A 22,637-nucleotide genomic window follows, 5' to 3' on the forward strand; every position below is an offset into this window, starting at 1 on the left:
TGTTTCTGATTTTAATATCATTTTCAATATATACAACTAATACCCAACAAAATTATAGAATAAATTAATTTTTGTTAAAACTATAATAATCTATTCGCATTCTTTTTATTCTATATGATCATCTTTTTTTAAAAAAAATATATTTTACATGTCTAATAATTAGTTCAATTTAAGTTTAAAAATTTTGTTTTTGATTTTAATATTATTTTCAATATATACAACTAATACCCCAACAAAATTATAGAATATTCTTTTTATTCTATATGATCATCCTTTTTTTAATCCATTTTTCATGTTTAATAATTAGTGATAATCTAATCCAATCTATATATAATTATTAAATATATTAATTTAATAATGATGATTAATAAATTCCCGCTATTATGTCTTTGCCGATTTGGTGAAAAAGAATCTCTATGTATATAACCCAACAAAATATGGTTGATTTCACGGCGTGCCGCCATGGTTTGACAGGTGAAGAAAACAAAGAGCTATGCCAGATATGACATGAGGTCAACCATTTGGAAGGAAAATGAAATAAATGGGAGGGAGAGAAGATATATTTGAAACGATGGTACTGCTTCCATTTCATACCGTTCACGGTCAAATGCGTCGAAGTGTGTCTTTTGGTAATGATCAAATTTCATATTCATAATGCCTAAGCCATAGTTTTGAAAACTAAAATCCAAATGAATTTAAATAATAAAATAAAAAGATAAATGAAAATATGAAATCAAACCATCCATCTTTAGTATAGAATATTTTAATATGACTTTTTTTTTTTCAAAATAGAAATTCATGCAATCATTTGAAACGTGTAATTTTTATTTTATACACAACATATACAAAGTTCATATCGGTTTACGTTGAATTATTTGAATTAAGAGTGCAAAAAAATAATTTCAAGATTGAAAACTAATCTTAAAAGAGATAAGACGCAATATGAAGATTTGAAGTGTAAGTTTGATATAATGGTTATAGATATTTTTGTTAATATTTACGGATTCTAAAAGTACATAATAGAAATTTTGTATGGAAAAAATAAATATTTATGTTATCGATGCACCAAACAAACATGTATGAGAGTATGAGGGAATGAAAAAACACAAATGGTTGATAAGCTCACACATTCATATTTAAAACTATAGAAAAAGTTATCCGTGCTTATTCTCTCGGTATGAAAGCCAGACCATGTATTCCAGCAGTTCTTGTAGCTAAGAACCTACGACGTAGTACAACCATGTAAACAAATACAAAGAGGGTGGACATTTGCACAGTACTGTCGAAAGCCCATTCTTTTCTTGTCTTGAGTAGACAACTTTCTCCGCAGATTAAATCAGTCTAGGAAAATTTCAGTCACTCGATCAAATGTCATTTTCTAAATGATAAAATGTGGAAGATTCATTGTAACTAAAGATATAGATATTTCTTACAATATCAAATTCTCTTTTTATTTCTATTTACAAACAAAACATATATACAAATTCATATACATAATATATATAAAATTATATACATGTATATCTATTATGTACACAATCACACACATACATATGTATATATTGTTGGATTTGGGTTTATTTGATAGAATCAAAACGGGCCTAGCCCGTGAGAAGCCCGGTCCGTATAAATTTAAATCTGCAGAATATTAAGAGAATATTCTTATTTGAATTTGAAATTCAAATTCAAATTGGATTCAAATCCGCAGAAAATCTATCAAATATGATTGAGATAAGATTGAGATAATATCAAAATAAAATCAAATTTGAATTTTGAAATTCAAATTGATTTGTTTTGAGATTCTTCCCTCTACTATAAATAGTGGTCTTGGGTTAGCTCATAAAACACACAGAAAAGAAACAAGCATTCTAGAGAAAAAGAGCATTCACATATTTGCTCATATCTCTCTCTGAGTTCGCTTGGTATTTGGAAAGCTTCTTCCAAATACGCGGTCGTTGTATCCTGGGAGTTCACCGTGCTCCAATAGCCTCGAAGCTTTAGAGGTGGCACGGAAATCGAACTTAAGGAAACTGTGTTTCACAGGCCTCGACAAAATAATATATCTAAGCTATTACTATATTATAGCAACAAAGTTTATAAAAACATAATAAATTGCAAACGTTCCATGTTAGACCTCTTTTTTAAAACAAAAGGATACCTACAATAGAATGAGATGAATTCACCTCTTTTGTTTTTTTAATATTCAAGTTATATTTACGATTATACTAAGAAAACACTAAATTAAAGGGTCTAACATTCTCCTATAGTACCAAATGATCGAATAGACCACTTCAGCATTAAATGCAATTAATATGCACCTCTATTAATTTAATAGGCACCTCCATTAAATGCAATTAAATACAAAATGTCACATAGATAATGATATGGATCCTAGGTGTTTTGATAAGAAACCTCCAAATCCAACTTCCGGATTCCAGACCGAAAGGCACGCCTCATTCAAAAAACATACCCAAAAAGAAAAACACGAAACCCAATCTATTTTTAGTTTTCCTTTTCCGATTTTATTTTGGCCCAATATGTGTTTTTATTGGGCTTCAAAAATTAGGCCCATATATTATATCGCATATAGTTGTAGTAACGAATGTATATTGACCGAGTAGACACGTGGCTCACTCGGAATTTCCTCGTATATTATCATATATTATCGAATTTTTTAAGAAACAAATTTATAATTTATAACGAAGCTTCATACGATCTTCATTTCACTTGTTATATATCTTGCCTCCAAATCTCTCGGCTCTCCTACTGGAGATCCGTCTCCTCTTCTCCCTCTCGCCATCTCGTTACCTCTTCGATCAGCAGGTTTCTCCCTTTCTCTGATTCTGTCTTGATTTGTTAGATTCGGGATTCCAGATTTTGATTTTGTTGCCTCGCAAATTTGATTCTCCAAATTGAGTTCGTGTCTGATTTCACCATTTTCTGTCTGGGTTTGTTCGATCTCGTTATCAATTTCCGAGGAAAAATCGTGCGAAGATTGTAGTTTCCATGATTGTGGGCTTCTACTCTGTGTTGTTGGTTTCCGTGCCCGTATATGGTTTGGTCTCTGCTTTTGTGCGCATATGATTCCGATCAAATCATTTGCCTGCGTAGATCTTTTCGGGTGGATTGATTTCTAGTCATGCGCTTTATGCAGGTTAATCGTTTATTTTCCTTGCATCGGGGAAAGGGTCACCGGAAAGCTAACTATGGTGAAAGAAAGCGAGTACTACGATATCTTAGGCGTCAAGACTGAGGCTTCCGCCGCAGAGATAAAAAAGGCATATTACTTTAAAGTAAGGTTTTTCTTCTATACAATCAGATTCTCTAGCGCTGAGGTCCTTGAGATTATTCGCATCTGTTTTGCTGCCCAATGGGTTTGAATAGTTTACTGATATAACGTCATAGAGATTGCTTCAGATGTTATATGTTTTTGAAAATGTATAATGTGGTAAGAAGCACAAGATGGGTTATATTAATTAATTCTTTCTGTTTCTGTAAACTTTGTGCTGGTTCTGTGATTTATGGCTTTCTGCTTTACATGACGTGGGAATTGATTGAGGGCCATTTTCAGGCAAGGCAAGTCCATCCGGACAAGAACCCTGGCGATCCTCAAGCTGCTAAAAACTTTCAGGTGGGTGAATTTTTTTTTTAACTTTTTCTATGGTAGAATAAAATCTATTAACTTTGTTTGTGATTTTGTCTATTCTGATAGTTACTTCCGGTATTAAGTCATTCAACAACCTTCACAGCCAACCCATTCTAATCGTATACTGCTGTCGATTCACTCGACACCTGAACGTTCTCTCACTCACTTTTTCTTCCTTTCTACGTGTTAATGAAGGTACTGGGTGAGGCCTATCAGGTCCTGAGTGATCCGGAGAAGCGAGCAGCTTATGACAAATATGGCAAGGAAGGAGTTGTACAGTAAGTTTGCCCTCTTTACCACACACACTGACTCCATTCACCTGGCTCTTTCATTTTTATGGAAGAAAGTTTCCAGCTTGAAACCTTCGCTCAACTCATACCACTGGTATCTTACTTTGCAATATAGACCTTTTTTGTCTGTCTTCTTTGAAGACCATATCCTGGAACTTCATTTAATGAACTCTTAGAGATAACTTAGGAAGTAGTTTTATATCCGTAGTTGAATTGTTTTGTGCATTTATTTAGAGGGTTTATTCATTTGTTTCTTATCTATTCACTTCCATTCTTTCAGGGATGCAATGGTCGATCCTGCATCTGTATTTGGTATGCTCTTTGGCAGCGAACTCTTTGAGGATTACGTTGGCCAACTTGCGCTCGCTACTTTAGCGTCAATTGAGGCTGATTTAGAATCATATGAACCTGAGATCAGAAAGCAGATGCTTCAGGAGAAAATTAAAGTACTGTTCTTTGTCCTGAATCTCTGTCTAGTGGTTTCTATGCGCCAGTGTTTTATTCTTATGCATGTATTTTGGAACCATTTTCAGGCACTTCAGAAGGAGAGACAAGATAAGCTCGTTACTACATTGAAAAACAAGCTTGAACCTTTTGTGGAAGGACAAACTGATGAATTTGTTAACTGGGCAAACGAGGAGGCAAATCGTCTTTCTTCAGCCGGTAATTCTCTCTCCTATCTTCCATGAAAGCAGTCTTGTTCTTGAGAATGAAATGGTCCTCCTTTTGTGCGATTAATATGATGTAGTTTGGCAAGATTTCTACTATTTTATAGAGGAAAATACTCCACACACACCCCCAAGTTATACTCCGGTGATATGATATTGATACATTCAGCTATAAGGAAAATAATGTAACCAGGCTTCTGAAATTTTCCTGTAATACATGAGACGTATGGATTTTTAGCAATAGGCAAAATATTTTCTAAAAGTCTCCACAACTTTCCATACTGTTAGGTTTTGGCGAGGCTATGCTGCATACCATCGGTTATATTTACACAAGAAAAGCTGCTAAGGAACTGGGGAAGGACAAACGTTACATGAAAGTACCTTTTATAGCCGAGTGGGTACGCCACAAAGGCCACCAGATAAAGTCTCAAGTGATGGCTGCTTCAGGTAAGTCGATCTCTCTGATTTACCGAGCATTTGTTTCTCTGTTCCTTCTTGTTTGGCTGGCCATAATTCCCTCCATGCCCTGTTTTGGACGATGATGATCCCCTAGGTGCGGTTTCTTTAATTCAGTTACAAGATGAGGTGAACAAGCTGAACCAGCACCAGGCAGAGAACAGAGAGGAGCACATTCAGAAAGCCATCGAAGCTAAAATGGAAGCGTTTCTTCAATCACTTTGGCAGATCAACGTGCTTGATATCGAGTCGACCTTGTCTCGGGTCTGCCAGGGAGTAAGCTTCCTATACACTACAAAAAATGCAAACTTGCAGATATCCAATGTAATAACCGTTGGGAAGAGCTAATACTCAAAGCAAAATTATCTGGTTATATTTGTTTCAGGTGCTTAAAGATCCGAGCGTTTCAAAGGACGTTCTTCGAGCACGGGCCAGGGGACTGAAGAAGCTCGGAACCATCTTTCAGGTGAGCCGCAAGAAAAGGGTTCGTTTCCAACCTGACGGAAGCTTTTAAGGAAAACCCATTTTTCAAAAGTGACAAAAAAGAATCTTTAGGAGAAGTTTCTCATAGAACTTATCACTCGATCATCTTGCTTGAATGAAACAGTATTTTACCATGTGATCGTCGCAACGGTAACAAATCTGTGTAAGCTCGAAACACCAGTAAAAATCCGAATTTTTAAGGTATGAAAAAAGGTTAAAAGGTGCGAACTTTGGGAAGTAAAAAGTAAATAAAACTGAGTATATATATATATATATTTTACGCTATGTTGTTGAAATCTTCAGGGTGCAAAGTCAGCATACTCCAGAGAAAACAGCTTACGCCATGAAACTGCGGTGAAAGTCAACACCGGAAATTCGTCGAAGCCTTCCTCTTAAATCTCGAACCAATGTGTTGCTCTGTGTGTTCTCCCATTCCCCGGGAACTACTTCGGTTTGCTTTGCTTGTTTTTCCATTTTTGTATGTTTCCGACACGGACCTATCCTTCCTTGGTATGCATATACACTGTTGTAATGATTTCTAACAATCGTTTACAGAACCGAGTTTCTATTACTTCTTAAATATCTGTTTTTAAATACATACCATGGCATGAGCACCATATTTTGTATTCTTTAGTTTTGGTAAATATAGCCAATTTCCTAATTTAATATTCTATATAACAAATAAAAAGTTTGTCGCGTGATGATAATTGTATATGTTGAAAATAACAGATTAAATGTGAATTTGGGAGTGTTAGTTTCGTCTTTATGTTCCCTTCTCCCAATGATCGTTTCGTGTTGGCCTTTCAAAGCTCCAGGTCGCGTATCCTACGAGATAACACATAAACGTTATTTTTCATATTTTCTAAACTAACCCCTTTAAAAGTCTGTATTTACATTTTTCTCTCATAACTTAGCTACCGTTCCCAAAAAACGCCCCATCCGACGGCGTCACTTCGTAAGCGTCTGGTCAATTATTCGTTGCCCCGCCCTTTTTGTCTTCTAACATGACGCGTCGTCCCCATTTGACGTACGTCACTTAATTCCGCTGCCTTACGCCGTCAGATTTTTAGGGAACCAGAGAACGGTTTGAGTAGACCGAATACCTACCGATGCTTCCGGTTTAGCATTTTATCGATTCATTTTCTAATCGTGCTTTTATTTTTATGGAGCTTAATCATAATATTTATTTTAGATTGAACACAAAGCATTTAAAAAGTGATAAAAACAAAATAAACTGGTGCCAAAAAAACGTGTATATATATATACCAAAGTAAAAGTATGCGTGCAGAATATTAATAACTCACCTCATTTCTGTTCTTTGATTGTTAGATTTATAACATTTCTAAAATTATATAGTTAATCGAATTCACTCCATGAACATAATTCCAAATCTGTTTACGTATATACTACGTTGATAACAAAACGTATAAAATTATACATCTATATATGTACATAAATATATACATGTAGGCAAAATTACAGACGTAGTCGAAACTTCAGCGGAACATATTTTTATTTTATTATAAATAAATTTAATTAAGCAAGAAAAAAGGAAAGGACTACAATGAGATATAAATTGATAGAGAACCAATCTAATTACCAATTGTTCGGATCGGTTCGATTTGGTTATTCCCATTTGGGACGGTTACCGGAGACCAACCGTATTCTGACGGCGTTAAATAAACTGTCAAAAACGACTAAGTACTCTCCTCTTTCCCTCTCCTCTCTCTCTCTACAAGAGAACTAAGCAGTAGTGTTCATTTCTTTCCTTTTCTCACTCTACAAACCCACCGCGCTCTCTCTCTCTCTCTCCCTGTGAAAGTTTCTTTCTCTCTGTAGAGACGTTTCGGGGCTTCCGAGAGCAGGTTTGGTGTCTGTGACTCTCCTAGCATCAGTTTGATTGTAATAATTTCGTGTTTCATTCGGATTCTTTCCATGTGCCGATTTTAGGGTTTTTGTTTCTATTTTTGGTAACCTCGACATGACTTACAGGATTCCCAGCACTGATCTTGGATCTGTTTAGCGATACCCTTGTCCGATTCAATTGCTATTTTTAGGTTTCCTAAATAATTTGTTGGGGCTCTTATAGTGAAGACTGTGATGCAGTTCAGTGACCTAGAGAGCACTGGACAAATCCATGTGATTCTCTTTTTATTTTTCCGATAATCTGTATCGATTTTTTCTCTTGGTGCGAAAGGTTAGAATTATTTGCTTTACCAGTTCAAAGGTAGCGTAGTTGGTGCCTGTCTGGTAAGTTACCACAGCTCTTCTTCATCACGTTACAGTAAAGGAAAGAGATTATGTGGCTACGAGCTATTTAGTTTTAGGCTGACCCTTAGCCTTTATTCGGTTTGTCGGGATGCATGATTATTTGATTGGTTCCGTTTCGATTCCCGGTTCTGTGGGCTGCTCTGTTCACTCATATGGGTGGGAATCCTTTCAATTCTTAAAGGATTTCTACTAATAATTGATGCTAATCGAGTTCCTGGATTCGGATTTGCATTGGTTTTATGTTGTCAGGAAGGAACTAGCCAGGAAGGAGTTGTTGTGAGGTGCTTTACTGAGTTTTTATGCACCAAGGAATTTAGGCAGCGTGTTTTTTGGGGTGCTTGGTCGTTGTGAATTCACGCTCTTCGGTTATGGGGTCTGCTTGTTGTGTTGCTGCTAGAGACAAAATGGTTGTGCCCAATAGATCAGACGGTGAGAGTTTACAAATAAACAATGGCCGGTATTCTCCAACTTGGAGTTTCCGATGGGATAATAGAGGACGAGTAGCTGGTGAAGAGACCTCTCTGAGTTGGTTATCTGATGGACTTAGTCGGAATGATGGGTCTGATGTGAAATTTGAGTCTGCGTTTGTATCATCAGAAGGGTCCCCTTTGGACAGCTTCCGGGCGCAGACATGGCAGAAATCTCCCCAATCAGGTAAAAGTCTTGACGTTGCTAGCACTTAGTTGTAAAAATAATTGTTAACCGCAAACCTGTTTTGGATCTGTGAGAACTGTATGCTTTACGGGAATTTCTTACAAGTATATTCCTGTTGTCTTGAGAATGGTAGAAACTGGCACTTGGGATTTAAGATATCTGCTGAAAATTGGAGAATTGAAGCTGGGCACTTAGAAACACATTTGACATTTTGACTACCCAATGTACTTTTGTATCTATTCTTAATAAGCAAAAAGGAAATGATCCATCTATTTCCTGACACTGCCTCTTGTTTGGTTTTCTGAAGTCTTCTTGATCTTTAACTATGTCATTTCCATTTTCATGTTATTCATTCGTATGGTGGCAGATTTATCTTTTCGAAGAAATGTCTCTACTGATGTTTCAGAGCAGGTAAAGCTTGTCCCCTATGCACTAACCTTTTCTAATGATTTCAGGTGTTTACCTCTACTGATATTACCTCTCTTTTGCAGATTGAACAGACAACTAAGGATTCAATAGAATCCTTGGGACCATCTTATCCATCTCCCTCGAAATTCTCTCTTTCCTTGGCTTCTCAACCATCATCCTTCTCCACGTCACCGCTGTCATCTCACAGCAACTTACAACCTGCAACCTCATCCACTTTAAAGTTGGCACACCGTCCTCTTTTATCAAAGCAAGAGTCAGATGGTCAAATTTGTGGGGTGGCTTCTCAACCATCATCCTTCTCCACGTCACCGCTGTCATCTCACAGCAACTTACAACCTGCAACCTCATCCACTTTAAAGTTGGCACACCGTCCTCTTTTATCAAAGCAAGAGTCAGATGGTCAAATTTGTGGGGAAACCTCAAAAAGCCGATACTCAGCAACTGAAGAGAGGCAGGGAACTCGTTGGAGTAACGATTTGCAGTGTGGGCCTTCTGAAGGTTGGTCCATGCATGCCTTTTCTGAGCTGATGTCATTTTCCCAGAGGGAGTCTGTGTCTTTTGATAACGATTCCTTTGGCCTCCGGCGTGACAAAATAGGCCGTCATGGCAACCGAACGTCCAATGATCAACAAACCTGTGGCGCTTGCTCGAGACCCTTGACAGAGAAATCCTTGTGGAGCAGCCAAAAGATCATAACTTCAAACGAGCTATCAGTTGTAGCTGTTCTAGACTGTGGTCATGTCTATCACGCTGAATGTTTAGAACACATGACACCAGAAATCGACAAATTCGACCCTTCATGTCCCATATGTGCATTGGGTGAGAAGAAAACACACAAGCTGTCAGAAAAGGCATTGAGGGCAGAGATGGATTTGAGAGCCAGATACAAGAGACTGAGAAATCGTGTTATGGACAGTGACTTTGACTGTGATGACCTCATTATGTTTGATCACACAGTCGGCAGTTATGGACACAAGGGGAAGAGCCCCAAGCTGATCTCGAGTTCAAGTGTGAAAAATTGTTCCCCGAGGCCCTTCTTGTCACGGCACTTATCTTTTGGGTCCAGAGGGAGCGGGAAAGCCCCTAAAGATAATCATCCTGGACGGAAGAAGGGCTTCTTCTGGACCAAGTCCAGCAAAATATGAACACTTGTAAGCATCTCTCTCTCTGAGTTACATCAAGAAATTCTCTTTCTCATGGGAAACTAAGTAAATATTTTGTTGTACATGTAGTTTAGAACTCAACCTAGAACTGCTTAGAATCCTAAAAGCCAAAAGATAGAAACCAAGCGATGAAATTCTGACTAGAGACAGGAGTGGCAAAGGCAGACGTTCCAGAGCTAACCGGCCCGAGCCCGAAAACATCGGGTCTTGGGTCTCTCGGGCTTGGGGTTAATCAGAGAGCAGGAATAAAACCATGTGATTTTTTTTTTTTGTCGTTTTTCAGATTATGGAGAAGAGCAGTCTTGGAAGGGATGGCCAAAAGAAGTCATACAGCACACAACAGTAGTAACATTGCTCAAACACAGCCCCTTGTGTTGTTCAAGCATTGTGCAAAATCTCAACTGAGTGTCTTCACCATTTTCCCTCTCCTTTTTTTTTCCCCTATTTCCCTAATTTTCACACTTGTATATATATATATATATAAGGTTTGAGAACAGCATATAACAATGTAATGGGGGTCATAAAACCCTAACAAAAGACTCTGGCAGAATGCATCCAATGGGTATGAAGTGGAGATTCAAGGGGGTGTATACTGTTTAGTTTGTAATGACATTGAATTGACATTGGTCCACACTTTTCTTTTCTGTATTTGTGGTCAGTTACCATATCAGAATCTTTCGTTTTGGGTTATGGGTAATGGAATTCAATATTTAGTTTTTGTTGAATTCAATATTTTTCAACCTTGTGGTCCGATGTAAATTGTGGGGTTCTTGATTTCCAAGATGGGGTTCTGTAGTTTTGTCGTCCATGGATTTCTAAATGTTTCCTTTGCTTAATTTTGTTTTAATATAATCTTTAATATTCGTCTTTGTTTTGATCGAAACTGTTGCACCGAAATATTGTGTGTAATGGATTCATGATTATTCTGTAAACATCTAAATTTGTTTTGTCTAAACCGGTGGACAGTAATTACGGTTCGGTTATGTCCGGTTCATTACCAAGCGAATCGAATCGCGACCAAATAAAGGCTGATCCAACGGCTCAAAGAGCAAATCCCACCTGCTTCGCCTGAAATCCCTCTCTCTCCCCCCCGTCTCTGCAAATGCTGCTGGTGGGTCAGTCTCAGGTCGTCTCTAAGTCCTTCCCTCTACTTCCGCCGCTGTTGCCGGCTTCTCCGGTGTCATGTTCTCTTCGTTTCTCTTCTCCGGCGCGAAGCAGTAACCTCGCTCTCTTATTTTCCTCTGCTAGCTTTAGCCGTGGCCGAATCCCCTTGTCGATGGCCCCGAAGTCGAAAAGTCCCGACCTTATCGGCGCCGTCTCATCGGCACTCGGCGGAACCGATCTTGATCTCTTTGCTGAAGTCGGAAATTTGCTCGCCGACGCCGCCGGTGAGGTTATCAGAAAGTATTTCCGGAAGAAGTTCGACATTGTCGACAAAGATGATATGAGTGAGTGTCGTTTGATTGTCTGATTTTGCATGCGCTGGTTTTTAGTATATGCTAATGTACATTGTGCAATGGAGCGTCTGCTAGTTTTCGTGAGCATAGTAGGTTTGATTGAGACTGGCACGACAGTTACTTGGATATCAAAATGTCAATCAAGACGAAGTAATTGTTATTTCCGACCATCTCGAAATCAGAGAAGGTGTAGGGTTCTGTCTCTGAAGTTCTCGTTTGGATCTTTCTGGGTTCGAAGAGGAGACTACTCCAACACTGAGTATTTACTCCGAGTATCATGCCCTGATGTTTTGACTGTCACACCCTCTCCATTTTGAAATTTTCCATGACCAATTAACTGCCTGTATTGTTTTGTATACTGGGTTCTAGAATTGTTTGTTATTTCCTCTTTCCGTTTGTGTGTAGGTCCAGTCACTATCGCAGATCAAATGGCTGAAGAGGCAATGGCGTCAATCATATTGCAGAATTTTCCTTCTCATGCCATGTAAGTTTTCCTTGGCCCTGCGCTCTTGACAAATGTTTTAGTTGTTTCCTCTTCATTAAGTAGCGATCTTGCTTGAGCTATGATGCTCTACTGAATTACGAGGATTTAGTTGTCTAGTTGGGCCTTTACGACGGCGATATATGGTGGATCCTCTTTTGTTTACGTTCTAGAAGGTGAATAGATGAAAAAGTTTCATTCTTTCGGCGATACCGGTTTCAGTACATAAACGACACTGAGAAGTTGATTGATCTATTGTTAGTCACGTATAAAATTGTAAATGTAGTTATGGAGAGGAAAAGGGTTGGAGGTGCAAAGAGGAATCTGCAGACTATGTCTGGGTTTTGGATCCAATTGATGGAACAAAGAGCTTTATCACAGGTACATTTCTTTCGCTATCCTTTGTCACTTTTAACTGTCTAGTTAAGACTTTGAGATCTCAACATGCTTGTAAATATTTCATCCCAGGGAAACCTTTGTTTGGTACTTTGATCTCTCTGCTGTACAAAGGTAAACCGGTAAGATCACCAATTTCGGTGCTGTTTCAATTGTGGTCTATGGTGACTCTGTCTGTTTCCAAATTCATATGCCTCAGGAAACGACTGTAGAGAACTTCTAAGAATGTGAAGTTGCTGACAGTATTTCATAGTTTATATGTTCCTGGGATATGCATATTTGGGCTTATTACCCTACCTCATCTTTCCTTTCAGATTCTTGGTATAATTGATCAGCCTATTCTAAAAGAAAGATGGGTCGGAATAAGCGGAAGAATAACTAAGTTGAACGGTGAAGAGGTCTCAACCCGATCTTGTGATAAATTATCACAAGCATATTTGTAAGCTTTCTGCCCATTGAGTTGCTAACTAGTTACTTATATGGTCAGCTTTTTGGGAAGACAAGCTTAAGAAATATGTGATACCTATCATGTTTGCAAAGGGGAAGTATACAGATTTACCCCGTTTGTATTACTAATAGTTCCTTACTTTCTCCCTATTCTCATCTTTTGGCTGTTAAGGTACACCACTAGCCCACATCTTTTCAATGGAGAGGCAGAAAAAGCATTTGCTCGCGTTAGAGATAAGGTCCTCTTCTCTCTATTTAAGATACATGTAACTTTAACCAAGTGTTATTTTTTTTGTTAGATGTTCGCGTGAAAATAATAATTTTGTGATACCCTCCTTGTGACCCTAAGTATTTGCAAAGAGTGTTCACAGACAAATACCACGTCATCCATTGTTGGAACCAAGAGGACATTGTATTTAATGCATATAGTACGTGGCTTAAAGATTTTAATGCATGTCTTATTTTCTCTTTTCTGGCTTGTGAACTTTCTAATTAGCAGGTGAAGGTGCCGTTATATGGATGTGATTGTTACGCTTATGCTCTTCTGGCTTCTGGTTATGTTGATCTCGTGATTGAATCTGGCTTAAAGGTAAAACTCTTTTAGTTTTGGGAATGAGATCACTGTTAGTTGTTTTCGAAAGAAAATCTCCCAATTGTATCAAGATAATTTCTTTAGTGAATGCTATATTTTCCCCTCCACCTTACTACAATGCATATTATTATTCGCCAGCCATACGATTTCCTGGCTCTGGTACCCGTAATAGAAGGCTCTGGAGGTACCATAACCGATTGGAGCGGGAATGCACTTTTGTGGGAAGCTTCATCTCGTTCTCGAGCTACAAGTACGTCCAATATTCCCGGGGAGTTTCTTTTTTGGTTCCTTTTCATATATTTTCTTACTCTTTAACAAAAAAATAGGACAGTGGATTGTGGAGATCCTGAATGTCGAACCAGCTGAAGTATCCCCGTGTGTTTTCCTGGTTTTACAGGCTTTAACGTAGCGGCTGCAGGAGATGCAAAGACTCATCAGCAAGCTTTAGAATCACTGGAATGGAGGTGAAAAGCCTTTGTTAGACCAAAAGTTAACTGGGCCGGTTTTTTTGTTTCAGCTGTTACAATTACTCGTCTATTTATCTTAGCTTGGAAAAGAGTTTATGGGTTGAGCCTAATAAATGGTTATTAGCTTCCATTAAGAACACTTCTTGCCTGTTCAGTAGAAAACATAAACTTGTGTGGATCTGGGTTGGGTACATCAATGCTGTCAAAATCTACTTTCAGTGATGATGATGATGATGATGATGATGTAACTGAGAATGCCCAAACATTGATAGCAAAGTCATGATACGAAGACGTGGGCTGTGAAGGGGAGTTCCGAGTTTCTGGATCCAGTGTACTTCAGGATCGAAATTGTAGTTTTCCTAGTTTTTGTCTTTTAGAAGTCCACATCGAAATTGTCTGCGAGTATCTTCATAAACTTCAGAACTTTTTTTAAAATAAGGTTTTCATGATTTTACAATTTAGTGGCTCTTTGTAATTATTATGCTTTCTTTTTTAAACTTCAACGAAGAATTGAAGTATCAATATGCTTCAAAAAGAGAACCGAATGAATGAAAAAAAAACGATAAGCAAACCGAAAATTTCCAGTCCGGTTTAACAACGGATATGTGAAGCTTACAGTTAGTGAAAACGTTATACAACCTCTGTGGTGTTCCTGTCCTAACATTATAAACCAACTGAAAGTTCCCCAAAAAAGAATCCTAATTCATACTTTTTTTTTTTCAGACGCGCTGTCATCCTCATGACCAAACTACAATGTTAGACTCGGAGGACTTCTTTTCATCTATTGAGCCCTCTTCTTCTTGCTAACAACTATGTCTGGATCCTCCACCACGACAATGTCTTCGTCATCAATGTCGATTCCCTTTTCCATGCTAAAGCTTGTGTTGTTTTCTGGTGGTTTCTTCTGGTTATTGGTCTCCATCTCGGTTTCCTCTGTGAGCTTTCTTTTCTTACCAGTTGCAATTTCTGGTCTTGACGAAGATTCTGGAGCCTCAATTGCGTTTTCAGAATCTGGAGGCCGTGCGGTAGAGGTTGATGAACTTTCACCATTGGCAGCTGGAGACTCTGACCATCCGTACAGAACCATTCCTTCCGGTTCTTTCTCTTCGTCAAATTCTTCCCTGAGAATGAATCAGCAAAGCTGTAAATCATCTGTCAAACATTTCCAGAAAACTTAGCCAAAGGCTTTTTTTTTCTTCTGGAACTAATCAGCAGATCGTTCGAATTTTCAGACAAAAACCCTGTTTCCTTTCAGACATCAAACCCACGATAAACAATGACTTGTTCCACTGTTGTCTTAAAAGAGGAGATATGTTCTAATATGAAAAGTGTGAAGAATGTCCGAGGTTCAATGACCTTTTTAGCGCTGTAAAGATTCAGGACTCTGTTCAAGGTAGAACACCCGAAAGCTGAAGGGTTCGAATAAAAAAAGAAAAGGCAAACCTGTGCTTGACATTGATCTTGCAAGAAAGCTCTTGCTGAAGATCTTCCACAGTGAGAATGCTACCACTGACAATGGGAGAAGGGAGTTCCGACAAAACCTGAACAAAGAAACACGTGTAAAATTATGAAATCCAAGCGCAGTGTCAAGAATCTACCTACACGAAAGAAAGAAAACAAACCTTCTCGAGATTGGCATTATAGTTTGCCACCATGGCTTCATCAAGATCATCACCAACTTCGTAAAGAAGGGATGTCCCATGCATAATCAATGGAAGGTTCATTCCAATTTTGGCTCTGACGATTTTCTCAACCAGATCCCGTAATTTCGACTTCTGGGTATTGATCTCAAGTGTCAAAGGCGTCTGTTACAAAAAATCAGAAAAAAAAATATGGCAATAAACACCAAGATTGCAGAGGGAAAAAGAAGTTGTAAGCCAGACAACCTATACCTTGGAACAGACATAGCAAGACGGATTAGGTTCAAAGGGTTCAACTGGCATCAGCAGCATCTTTTTGCTCGGGTGTTCTAAGCAATACGTCATTCTACATTTTTGGGGGGGGAGGATGTTAGGACAAAGCAAAAAACAATGCAAAGGATTCTGAATCTTATAGAATAAATACATCACCAATTCAGTAAATATACAGAATAAGAACAATAGAAGAAACAGAGACAATAACAAACCTGTACTTCTCCACATTCTTTCCAAGCACTTTGATAGCTTCAATGACAATTAAGCCTGCTATAATAGCGTTTGTAGTTGCAACAGCATGCACAATATTGCCAGCAATACCTTTGGCTTCAAAAAGACTGTGCAAAGGAATTCCAAAGGAAGCAGCTCGGATATTCGCTGCAGACGTGACAAACTCCACAGCTAACTGATCATCTTTGTCAAAACTGAGGCTCCCCATCTCCTGTTAATGGTGGGGGAGGAAACAATGAAATCGGTAAGAAAACAGAAGTAATTAAATCGAAACTTAAATATAGACAGAAGTTTTGCAGACCTTTCCTCTCTTGACAAGAAACAGTTTCAATGCTTCGAGAAAAACCCGAGAATTTTCTGTAAGACCCCACACATCCTGTGGATTCTTAAGGCCAAGTGACACCATGGCAGAGGTTGTTGAACTTCCATCAGTTACAGAACAGTTTTGTGAATTTCCATTTTGTTGAGTAGGGCTTCCAGGCAAGGCATCCTTACTGTATATGGGCCTTGGTCGATTACGATTCTTCCACGTCTCTTCATTGGACAAAGCCACTTCGATGTTGTAACCAAATACATGATCAAATATCTTTCTGCCGTACTGCTCAATATCTTCATCTTTTGCACGTTCGAACACATCGTCTATTTCGTTGGACGGGCTTGAAGAGTTGTTGGATCGCACATTGAGATCATTCTCCTGATTCTTGTCTCCAAACAGCTTAGCAAAGAGCAGGTCTTTTGCCCACACAATACAATGTACAAACTGCAAGGTACAAACAAATGACCAAAATTTATTGACATGTAACCTCTTCTAATCCTCTGCTACTCCAGTTATTCAGAATATGAACAAGAGCAGTAGAGAAAAGGGCATTATAATACCTTAGTCGGAGTGCTGGTTATCGTACAAACAGGGTATGTTTTTGGTGCAGGTTTTGGTTGGCACTCATAGCACTCGGTTTTTCCCTTCACATGAACCGTCACCTGCTCCGATTATTCACTCAAGTAACAAAGTCAGAGGAAGTTTGTGCAAGTTATTAATACTCTCAGAGGCAAGCCATTGTTTCATAAAACCATGTTTAGGATTAGACCATGAAAACCTAGCATTTTTGTATATACATCCACAACATCTTTTAAGAAGAAACTCAACTACCTAAGGGTATGCAAAATCACCTGTCCTAAGAAGCCAGTTGTCCCACTTTCTACCAAGGGAACATCAGCTGCAAGACAGAGACGATTGACATGGCGCCTTGCATCCAAATTGTCCAGCCCGTTCAGCACGACGTCAAATTGTTTGAAGAAGTCAACATCGAACTCAGGATCTTTGACATTTGCATGGTACGGTGTTATATTAATGTGAGGCCTAAACCTTAGGACTGCATCTCGGGCAACCTGGTGAAACCATAGAAAGATATTATCTCCCATGGAATTAGGTAAGAAAAGAAAAACACTCACCTAGCGAAATTACCTTAGCCTTGGACTGCCCAACATGTGATTGGCGGAATAAAAACTGCCTATTCAGATTACTGACTTCAATGGTGTCCATGTCAATCTGTAACACATACAAATAAGTAGTTTAAGTGCGGATAACCAGCACAGAAAGAACTAACCTATTCAAAGGTAAAGATTCGACTGTGGAATCTTGCAACTCTTTGCTCCAGTAATTTGCACAGCCAGAAGTCCAAAAGAACCAGAAGTAAAAGTCGGGGAGAGAGGGGGGGGGTTCCTCGGTTTTATCCCAAATTGTGGATCATAAATATGCAAAATGCCCCTAACTAGAGAGTGCTCTAAGCAACCACACCTTTGTCCGGCTATTAAGCAGCACAACAAAAGATTCCACCCTATATAATTATCAATGTCAAGGTGCAATTCCATAACCGTGGAGTATCAGAGCCCGTATAGAACTGGTCAGGGACATCTATCCAAGGTGTTAGACTATGTTACACTACACCCACTCACCAGCTAAAAACGCATAGAAAGTTCTCGAATCAAATTAAAACGGTCTACTAATCAGCCAGATTTTCCCATCAATATGCTACAGATGTCTTATACAGAAACATAAACAGACAACTACAGAGAACAGCTCTTCCAAGCAGTACTAATTTACTAAAGACTCTAACGTCTACGAGAAAACGATGTCTTCTGACAAATAAAAGTTCCAGTTACTCTGAAACTACTGAGGCACATCAACAGATATTGAAAAAGCTCAAAGATGTTCAAATCAATTAAAAAAAAAGGGTAAACCCTAAACTCTGAATCAAGCATAAAAAATATTTCAGGGCTTTCTAATCAGTAATCTCCCAGGCTACATACAAACCCAAGCGTCCATAATCTCCAAAAGAAACAGAAACGCCTAATTTCTGTCACTATTCAAGGAATCAAAATACGATTGAGATTGAACTTAAATCATGAAGAGCGAGAACTTAATCCATGAACTCACGATATGAATGTCTTCAAATCCAGAAAGAGCAAGCGTCTTCAGCAACTCACATCCAATCCCACCGGCTCCCACCATAAGCACTTTCGCCCCCTAACCCAGAACGGCAAAATGTCAAAAGTCGAAAATTTTCGATTAAAAACACAAGCTTCAACTCCAAAAAGCTTGACAAATCAGAGAAAATGAGGGAAATTTCAGAGCATACTTTAATTGCAGATAGCTGCTGCTGCTGCTGCTGCTGCGTAGCCATGGAGGGACAGGCCGAGTAATACGTCCAAGCGAAAGCCAGAGCCGAACAGAAGACGAAGGGAGGTGAAATAGAGAAGCGAAAAATTCTGCGGGCAATAATTTAAAAAGCGATTGGAAATGAGGGGAAAAACCTCAAGAATTAAATAAATAAATACGTAATTAAATTTGGAGAGAAGAAAGGGGATGAATTTTTTTATTCTAGGGTTCATGAACGAAGAAATAATACATGGATGGCCTCTATAACCCTAAGGAAACATCGTGGAAGTTAATTTGAAACTTCTCAAAGAACGTTAATTGACCAATTGACAATGTTTTCTTATATAAGTTTTGATTTCGTAGATACTGACCCACACACACACACATATATATATATATGTATATAATTTGAATTACGTGCATATTACACTTTACGCATGCTCGAAATGAAAATAGAAGCTATACGTATATATATTAAAAATATATTCACGTGTTAAGATGATTATTGTATACGTACACCATATCATATTATAAAATTTGTCTTCATAGACCAGCCCACCCTTTAAATTATTGTGGAGATTAAAGTAATACTTTTGTGTTATTTGAATATATATATATATATATATATATATATATATATATATTTTGTAATTGTATATATATATATATATATATATAATTAAACCTTTTGGCTGGCAAGTTCCGAACAGATTCTATATTTAATACTGCATTTTTAATCGGACAAAAAATAAATATGTAAAATAGACACACACACACACATATATATATATATACACACTTTTGTTTTTGAGGTGGTATTCCGTATAATGCAGCGAAAGCGATAGATATCTACACCAAAGTAAATTAATATATACAGACAAATAATATACATTGTGAGATGCACACACACAAAAAACATTAAGTTTACATTAGTTACACTGTAATCATAATTTAAATAATATATTAAGGCGGGGCAAAATTCATACGCATATTCAACGTTATGATTAATAAATATACGAGTGTTTATATATTATTTAATTATTTAGAAAGTTGAAAAAAATAGCAATAGATGGCTGAAACTAATAACAAATAGTTGAACAGTTTAGGAATTGACAATAACAAGAATATTGAATATTGAAATAACAATTTTATTTCAGATATTATTATTGGAAATTTTAAATACCCACAATCAAAGTGCTTAAAGAGAAAACACTGCGTAATATACTTATTTTTAAAACTGTATAATCCGTGTGAAATACGGTATATTGGAAATGGGTATTCAATTATCCAAACCTTAACCGAGAACAATGTAATCACAGCATCCAAACACTTCTCAGTTTTTAAGTTTTACATTTTTGAAAAGATTAAGGCTATGGGTCCACCATACCATTAAAGGAAGAATCTTTTTGCTACGCGGATAGTCATATACGTGTACTTATATAATTAATTTAGAAACTGAAACCAATTTAGAAAAATTCAAATGATATATATCACAAATTAATTATATTTTATAAAAGGGAAAGGTCATTGGTGAAAAAATAGGAAAATGTTTTCTCTTCCAGGCCTTGTTACCTATTCAAGGCCAATTTTAGCTTTATTTGCCTTTCAATCACATATGCACTTTTATTATTAAAATTTTTCCAATTTTAGAGGGTAACAGATAAATAAAAAGATAGAATTTTTTTATCCACAATCAACTTGCTAAATATTTTTAAATCATTATTTTATAATAGAATAAACATAAACAATCCGAAATAATAAAAATTATATACGAACAATATATAGATAGAAATACATTTTAAATATGATAAATTGATAGCAATGAAAAAAAGTTTTTGTTTCACTCAAAAAATAATACTGAAAATACAAAAAATTATTAGCGCGTTTTATAATAAAATATAACGGTATTACAAATTCTTTAATCTTCGCGCGTAAATTCATAAATTCGTTAGGATTGTTATATTAGGCATATTTTATATAGAATGCATTTTTAGTAAACAAAACTATTCATATCAAGAGGATAATATTTTCATTGTTTTAAAAAAATTATGTTAAATATTTTTATTTAGACTATTTTATCATTTTATGACTATTAATTTAAATTTAAAAATAAAACGAAATATATATTGTGTGATTTATAATATTTTTAAAAATATTATTTTATTAACATAAATTATCTATTTATTTTTTAGCTCTAAAGTTTTACTATAAATATGCACAATGATCACCCTCAACCCATTTTGTTAAACTTCTCTTTTAGTCTCCAAACACAAAACTAAAGAGTTCTCAAGTTGGTGATCCATTTCAATGGAGTTATCGAAGAGAAAAAAAAATTCAGGTACTTTTTATAACATTTTATCTTGATAATATATAAGTATGATATATATAAATATATACAAAATTTATGTATACATTGCAGAAAATACGATTAACAACAAATATTTCATCAAAATGATAAGTCTATAGAACAAATTTTCAAGTAGTTTTCATATATCTTATACTAATTATTATATTTATATAATATCTAAACTGATTTTATATTCAAAATATGCTTATATTGAATTTTAAAAAAGTCAATACACAAAGAATTTTCAAGAATTTAGATTTTTAAATCTAAAATATATGATAACGAATTGAATAGTATAATGTAAATAATAGATTTGATTATTTTATATTACAAAAAGTAACAATGAAAATTTTATATTTAATGATAAATTTTTTTAATGAATTCATCATACATATTTTATAAAAAAATAATGAAGAAATTTTTCTTATGTATGAGGTTATTTGATTTGTTTAAATTTTTTTAAAGATAATCTATTAAAAATGTATTATTTTGTATTATAATAATTTATATAATTTAACATATATTAAATTTTGTGATGTTTTATTTTTATCTTATGATAATCTTGAGAATTTTAAAAACTAACAATTTATAATGAAGTATTAAATATTTAATAAATTTATATAATATAAAGATATTATTTTTCTATCTTTTATTTATATTCAAATTCGTATTTTAATTATTTTATAATTTATTTACTTAGTATATATTATATGTTTTGAATTTTTTTTTTAATTTTATATCTATTATTAAAAATATTTATATTTTTTAAGTGTTTTTATTAATATTTTAATTTTAGATCTATATTTATAATGAAAATACTTTTTTAGATAAATATTTGTACATTGAAATATATTTGATATTGAATATATATTTCGATTTATTTGTTTTTATATTTATACCATATAATATTATATTTTTATTTATTTTTATTTAATTATTATCAATTTAATATAAAAATTATATTATATATGATAAATATTTTTTATTATTAAAAATACGAATTATATATTTTAATTTAATTTTTAAAATTATTTTCAAACAAATTATATTTTTATTTTAAATTTTCCATTATATTTTTATATTTTTAAATTTATTTATTGTTATTATTATTATTATTTTGTCTTATAATGTTAAATGTAAAATTTCTTTTACATATGAATTAGTTAGAATTTTTTATACCATATATACAATTTTTAATATATTTAATAATATGTATGAAATAATTTTTCAACATATCATATATTTATATTTATATTTATTATCTATTTTAGATTTTAGTTTAGCGTTATATATATCAATTTTTTTAACATTTTGTTCAATTAAAATATTCAGATATAAATTTTATTTTATAATGAATATATTTTATTTTATTATTTGTATTTATTTTTATATTTTATATTTTGATTTAATTCATTATATATAAACACTTATTCGGTTTTTATTTATTTTTAATTATTTTTATTTAAATTAAATGTTTATATTCATTATTACATTATGATTTTATAAATGAAATACATTGAAATTTTTATGATATCAAACATATATTTTCTATTTTATTATTACATTTGTTTTATATTATCATTTTTACAA

At 35.3% G+C, this 22,637-nt stretch overlaps 4 protein-coding genes across 8 annotated transcripts; 3 read left to right on the forward strand and 1 right to left on the reverse strand.

The window, feature by feature from the left end:
• The first annotated feature begins 2,713 nt into the window (after window positions 1-2,713).
• LOC104807748 (chaperone protein dnaJ 10-like) lies at window positions 2,714-6,139 on the forward strand. 5 transcript variants are annotated; one of them, XR_770850.2, is made up of 11 exons: window positions 2,714-2,823; window positions 3,155-3,293; window positions 3,572-3,631; window positions 3,842-3,924; window positions 4,217-4,382; window positions 4,470-4,599; window positions 4,893-5,051; window positions 5,158-5,336; window positions 5,446-5,544; window positions 5,668-5,744; window positions 5,847-5,930. XR_770850.2 is itself a non-coding variant. In XM_010533144.2 (11 exons), exons 3-11 carry the CDS (start codon window positions 3,207-3,209, stop codon window positions 5,937-5,939), a joined length of 1,056 nt encoding a protein of 351 aa, XP_010531446.1. In that variant the 5' UTR covers window positions 2,716-2,823; window positions 2,979-3,055; window positions 3,155-3,206; the 3' UTR covers window positions 5,940-6,139. The 5 variants fall into 5 exon arrangements, 3 of the variants coding, with proteins under 3 accessions (XP_010531445.1, XP_010531447.1, XP_010531446.1); XR_770851.2 differs by having other exon boundaries at window positions 5,446-5,526; XM_010533144.2 differs by lacking the exon at window positions 5,668-5,744 and adding an exon at window positions 2,979-3,055 and having other exon boundaries at window positions 2,716-2,823; window positions 5,847-6,139.
• Window positions 6,140-7,265: 1,126 nt separating this feature from the next.
• Window positions 7,266-10,785, forward strand: LOC104807750. The gene is made up of 6 exons (XM_019201892.1): window positions 7,266-7,408; window positions 8,064-8,468; window positions 8,836-8,879; window positions 8,960-9,047; window positions 9,186-10,048; window positions 10,344-10,785. The coding sequence occupies exons 2-5, from the start codon at window positions 8,183-8,185 to the stop codon at window positions 10,040-10,042; spliced, it is 1,275 nt and encodes a 424-aa protein (XP_019057437.1). The 5' UTR covers window positions 7,266-7,408; window positions 8,064-8,182; the 3' UTR covers window positions 10,043-10,048; window positions 10,344-10,785.
• A 324-nt stretch (window positions 10,786-11,109) lies between these two features.
• Window positions 11,110-14,142, forward strand: LOC104807751 (bifunctional phosphatase IMPL2, chloroplastic). The gene is made up of 9 exons (XM_010533148.1): window positions 11,110-11,508; window positions 11,923-12,001; window positions 12,285-12,379; window positions 12,467-12,516; window positions 12,709-12,833; window positions 13,014-13,080; window positions 13,341-13,430; window positions 13,572-13,683; window positions 13,831-14,142. The coding sequence occupies exons 1-9, from the start codon at window positions 11,163-11,165 to the stop codon at window positions 13,899-13,901; spliced, it is 1,035 nt and encodes a 344-aa protein (XP_010531450.1). The 5' UTR covers window positions 11,110-11,162; the 3' UTR covers window positions 13,902-14,142.
• A 321-nt stretch (window positions 14,143-14,463) lies between these two features.
• Window positions 14,464-19,012, reverse strand: LOC104807752 (SUMO-activating enzyme subunit 2). Its single transcript, XM_010533149.2, has 12 exons — window positions 18,969-19,012; window positions 18,681-18,810; window positions 18,479-18,568; window positions 17,507-17,590; window positions 17,212-17,430; window positions 16,921-17,022; window positions 16,346-16,804; window positions 16,026-16,255; window positions 15,793-15,886; window positions 15,523-15,705; window positions 15,344-15,441; window positions 14,464-15,021 (listed from the first exon to the last, which is right to left on the reverse strand). Exons 2-12 carry the CDS (start codon window positions 18,723-18,725, stop codon window positions 14,682-14,684), a joined length of 1,944 nt encoding a protein of 647 aa, XP_010531451.1. The 5' UTR covers window positions 18,726-18,810; window positions 18,969-19,012; the 3' UTR covers window positions 14,464-14,681.
• Between the last annotated feature and the right edge of the window lie 3,625 nt (window positions 19,013-22,637).

Source organism: Tarenaya hassleriana, unplaced genomic scaffold, assembly GCF_000463585.1.
Source record: "Tarenaya hassleriana unplaced genomic scaffold, ASM46358v1 Cleome13, whole genome shotgun sequence".
In the NCBI taxonomy this organism is placed as follows: domain Eukaryota; kingdom Viridiplantae; phylum Streptophyta; class Magnoliopsida; order Brassicales; family Cleomaceae; genus Tarenaya; species Tarenaya hassleriana.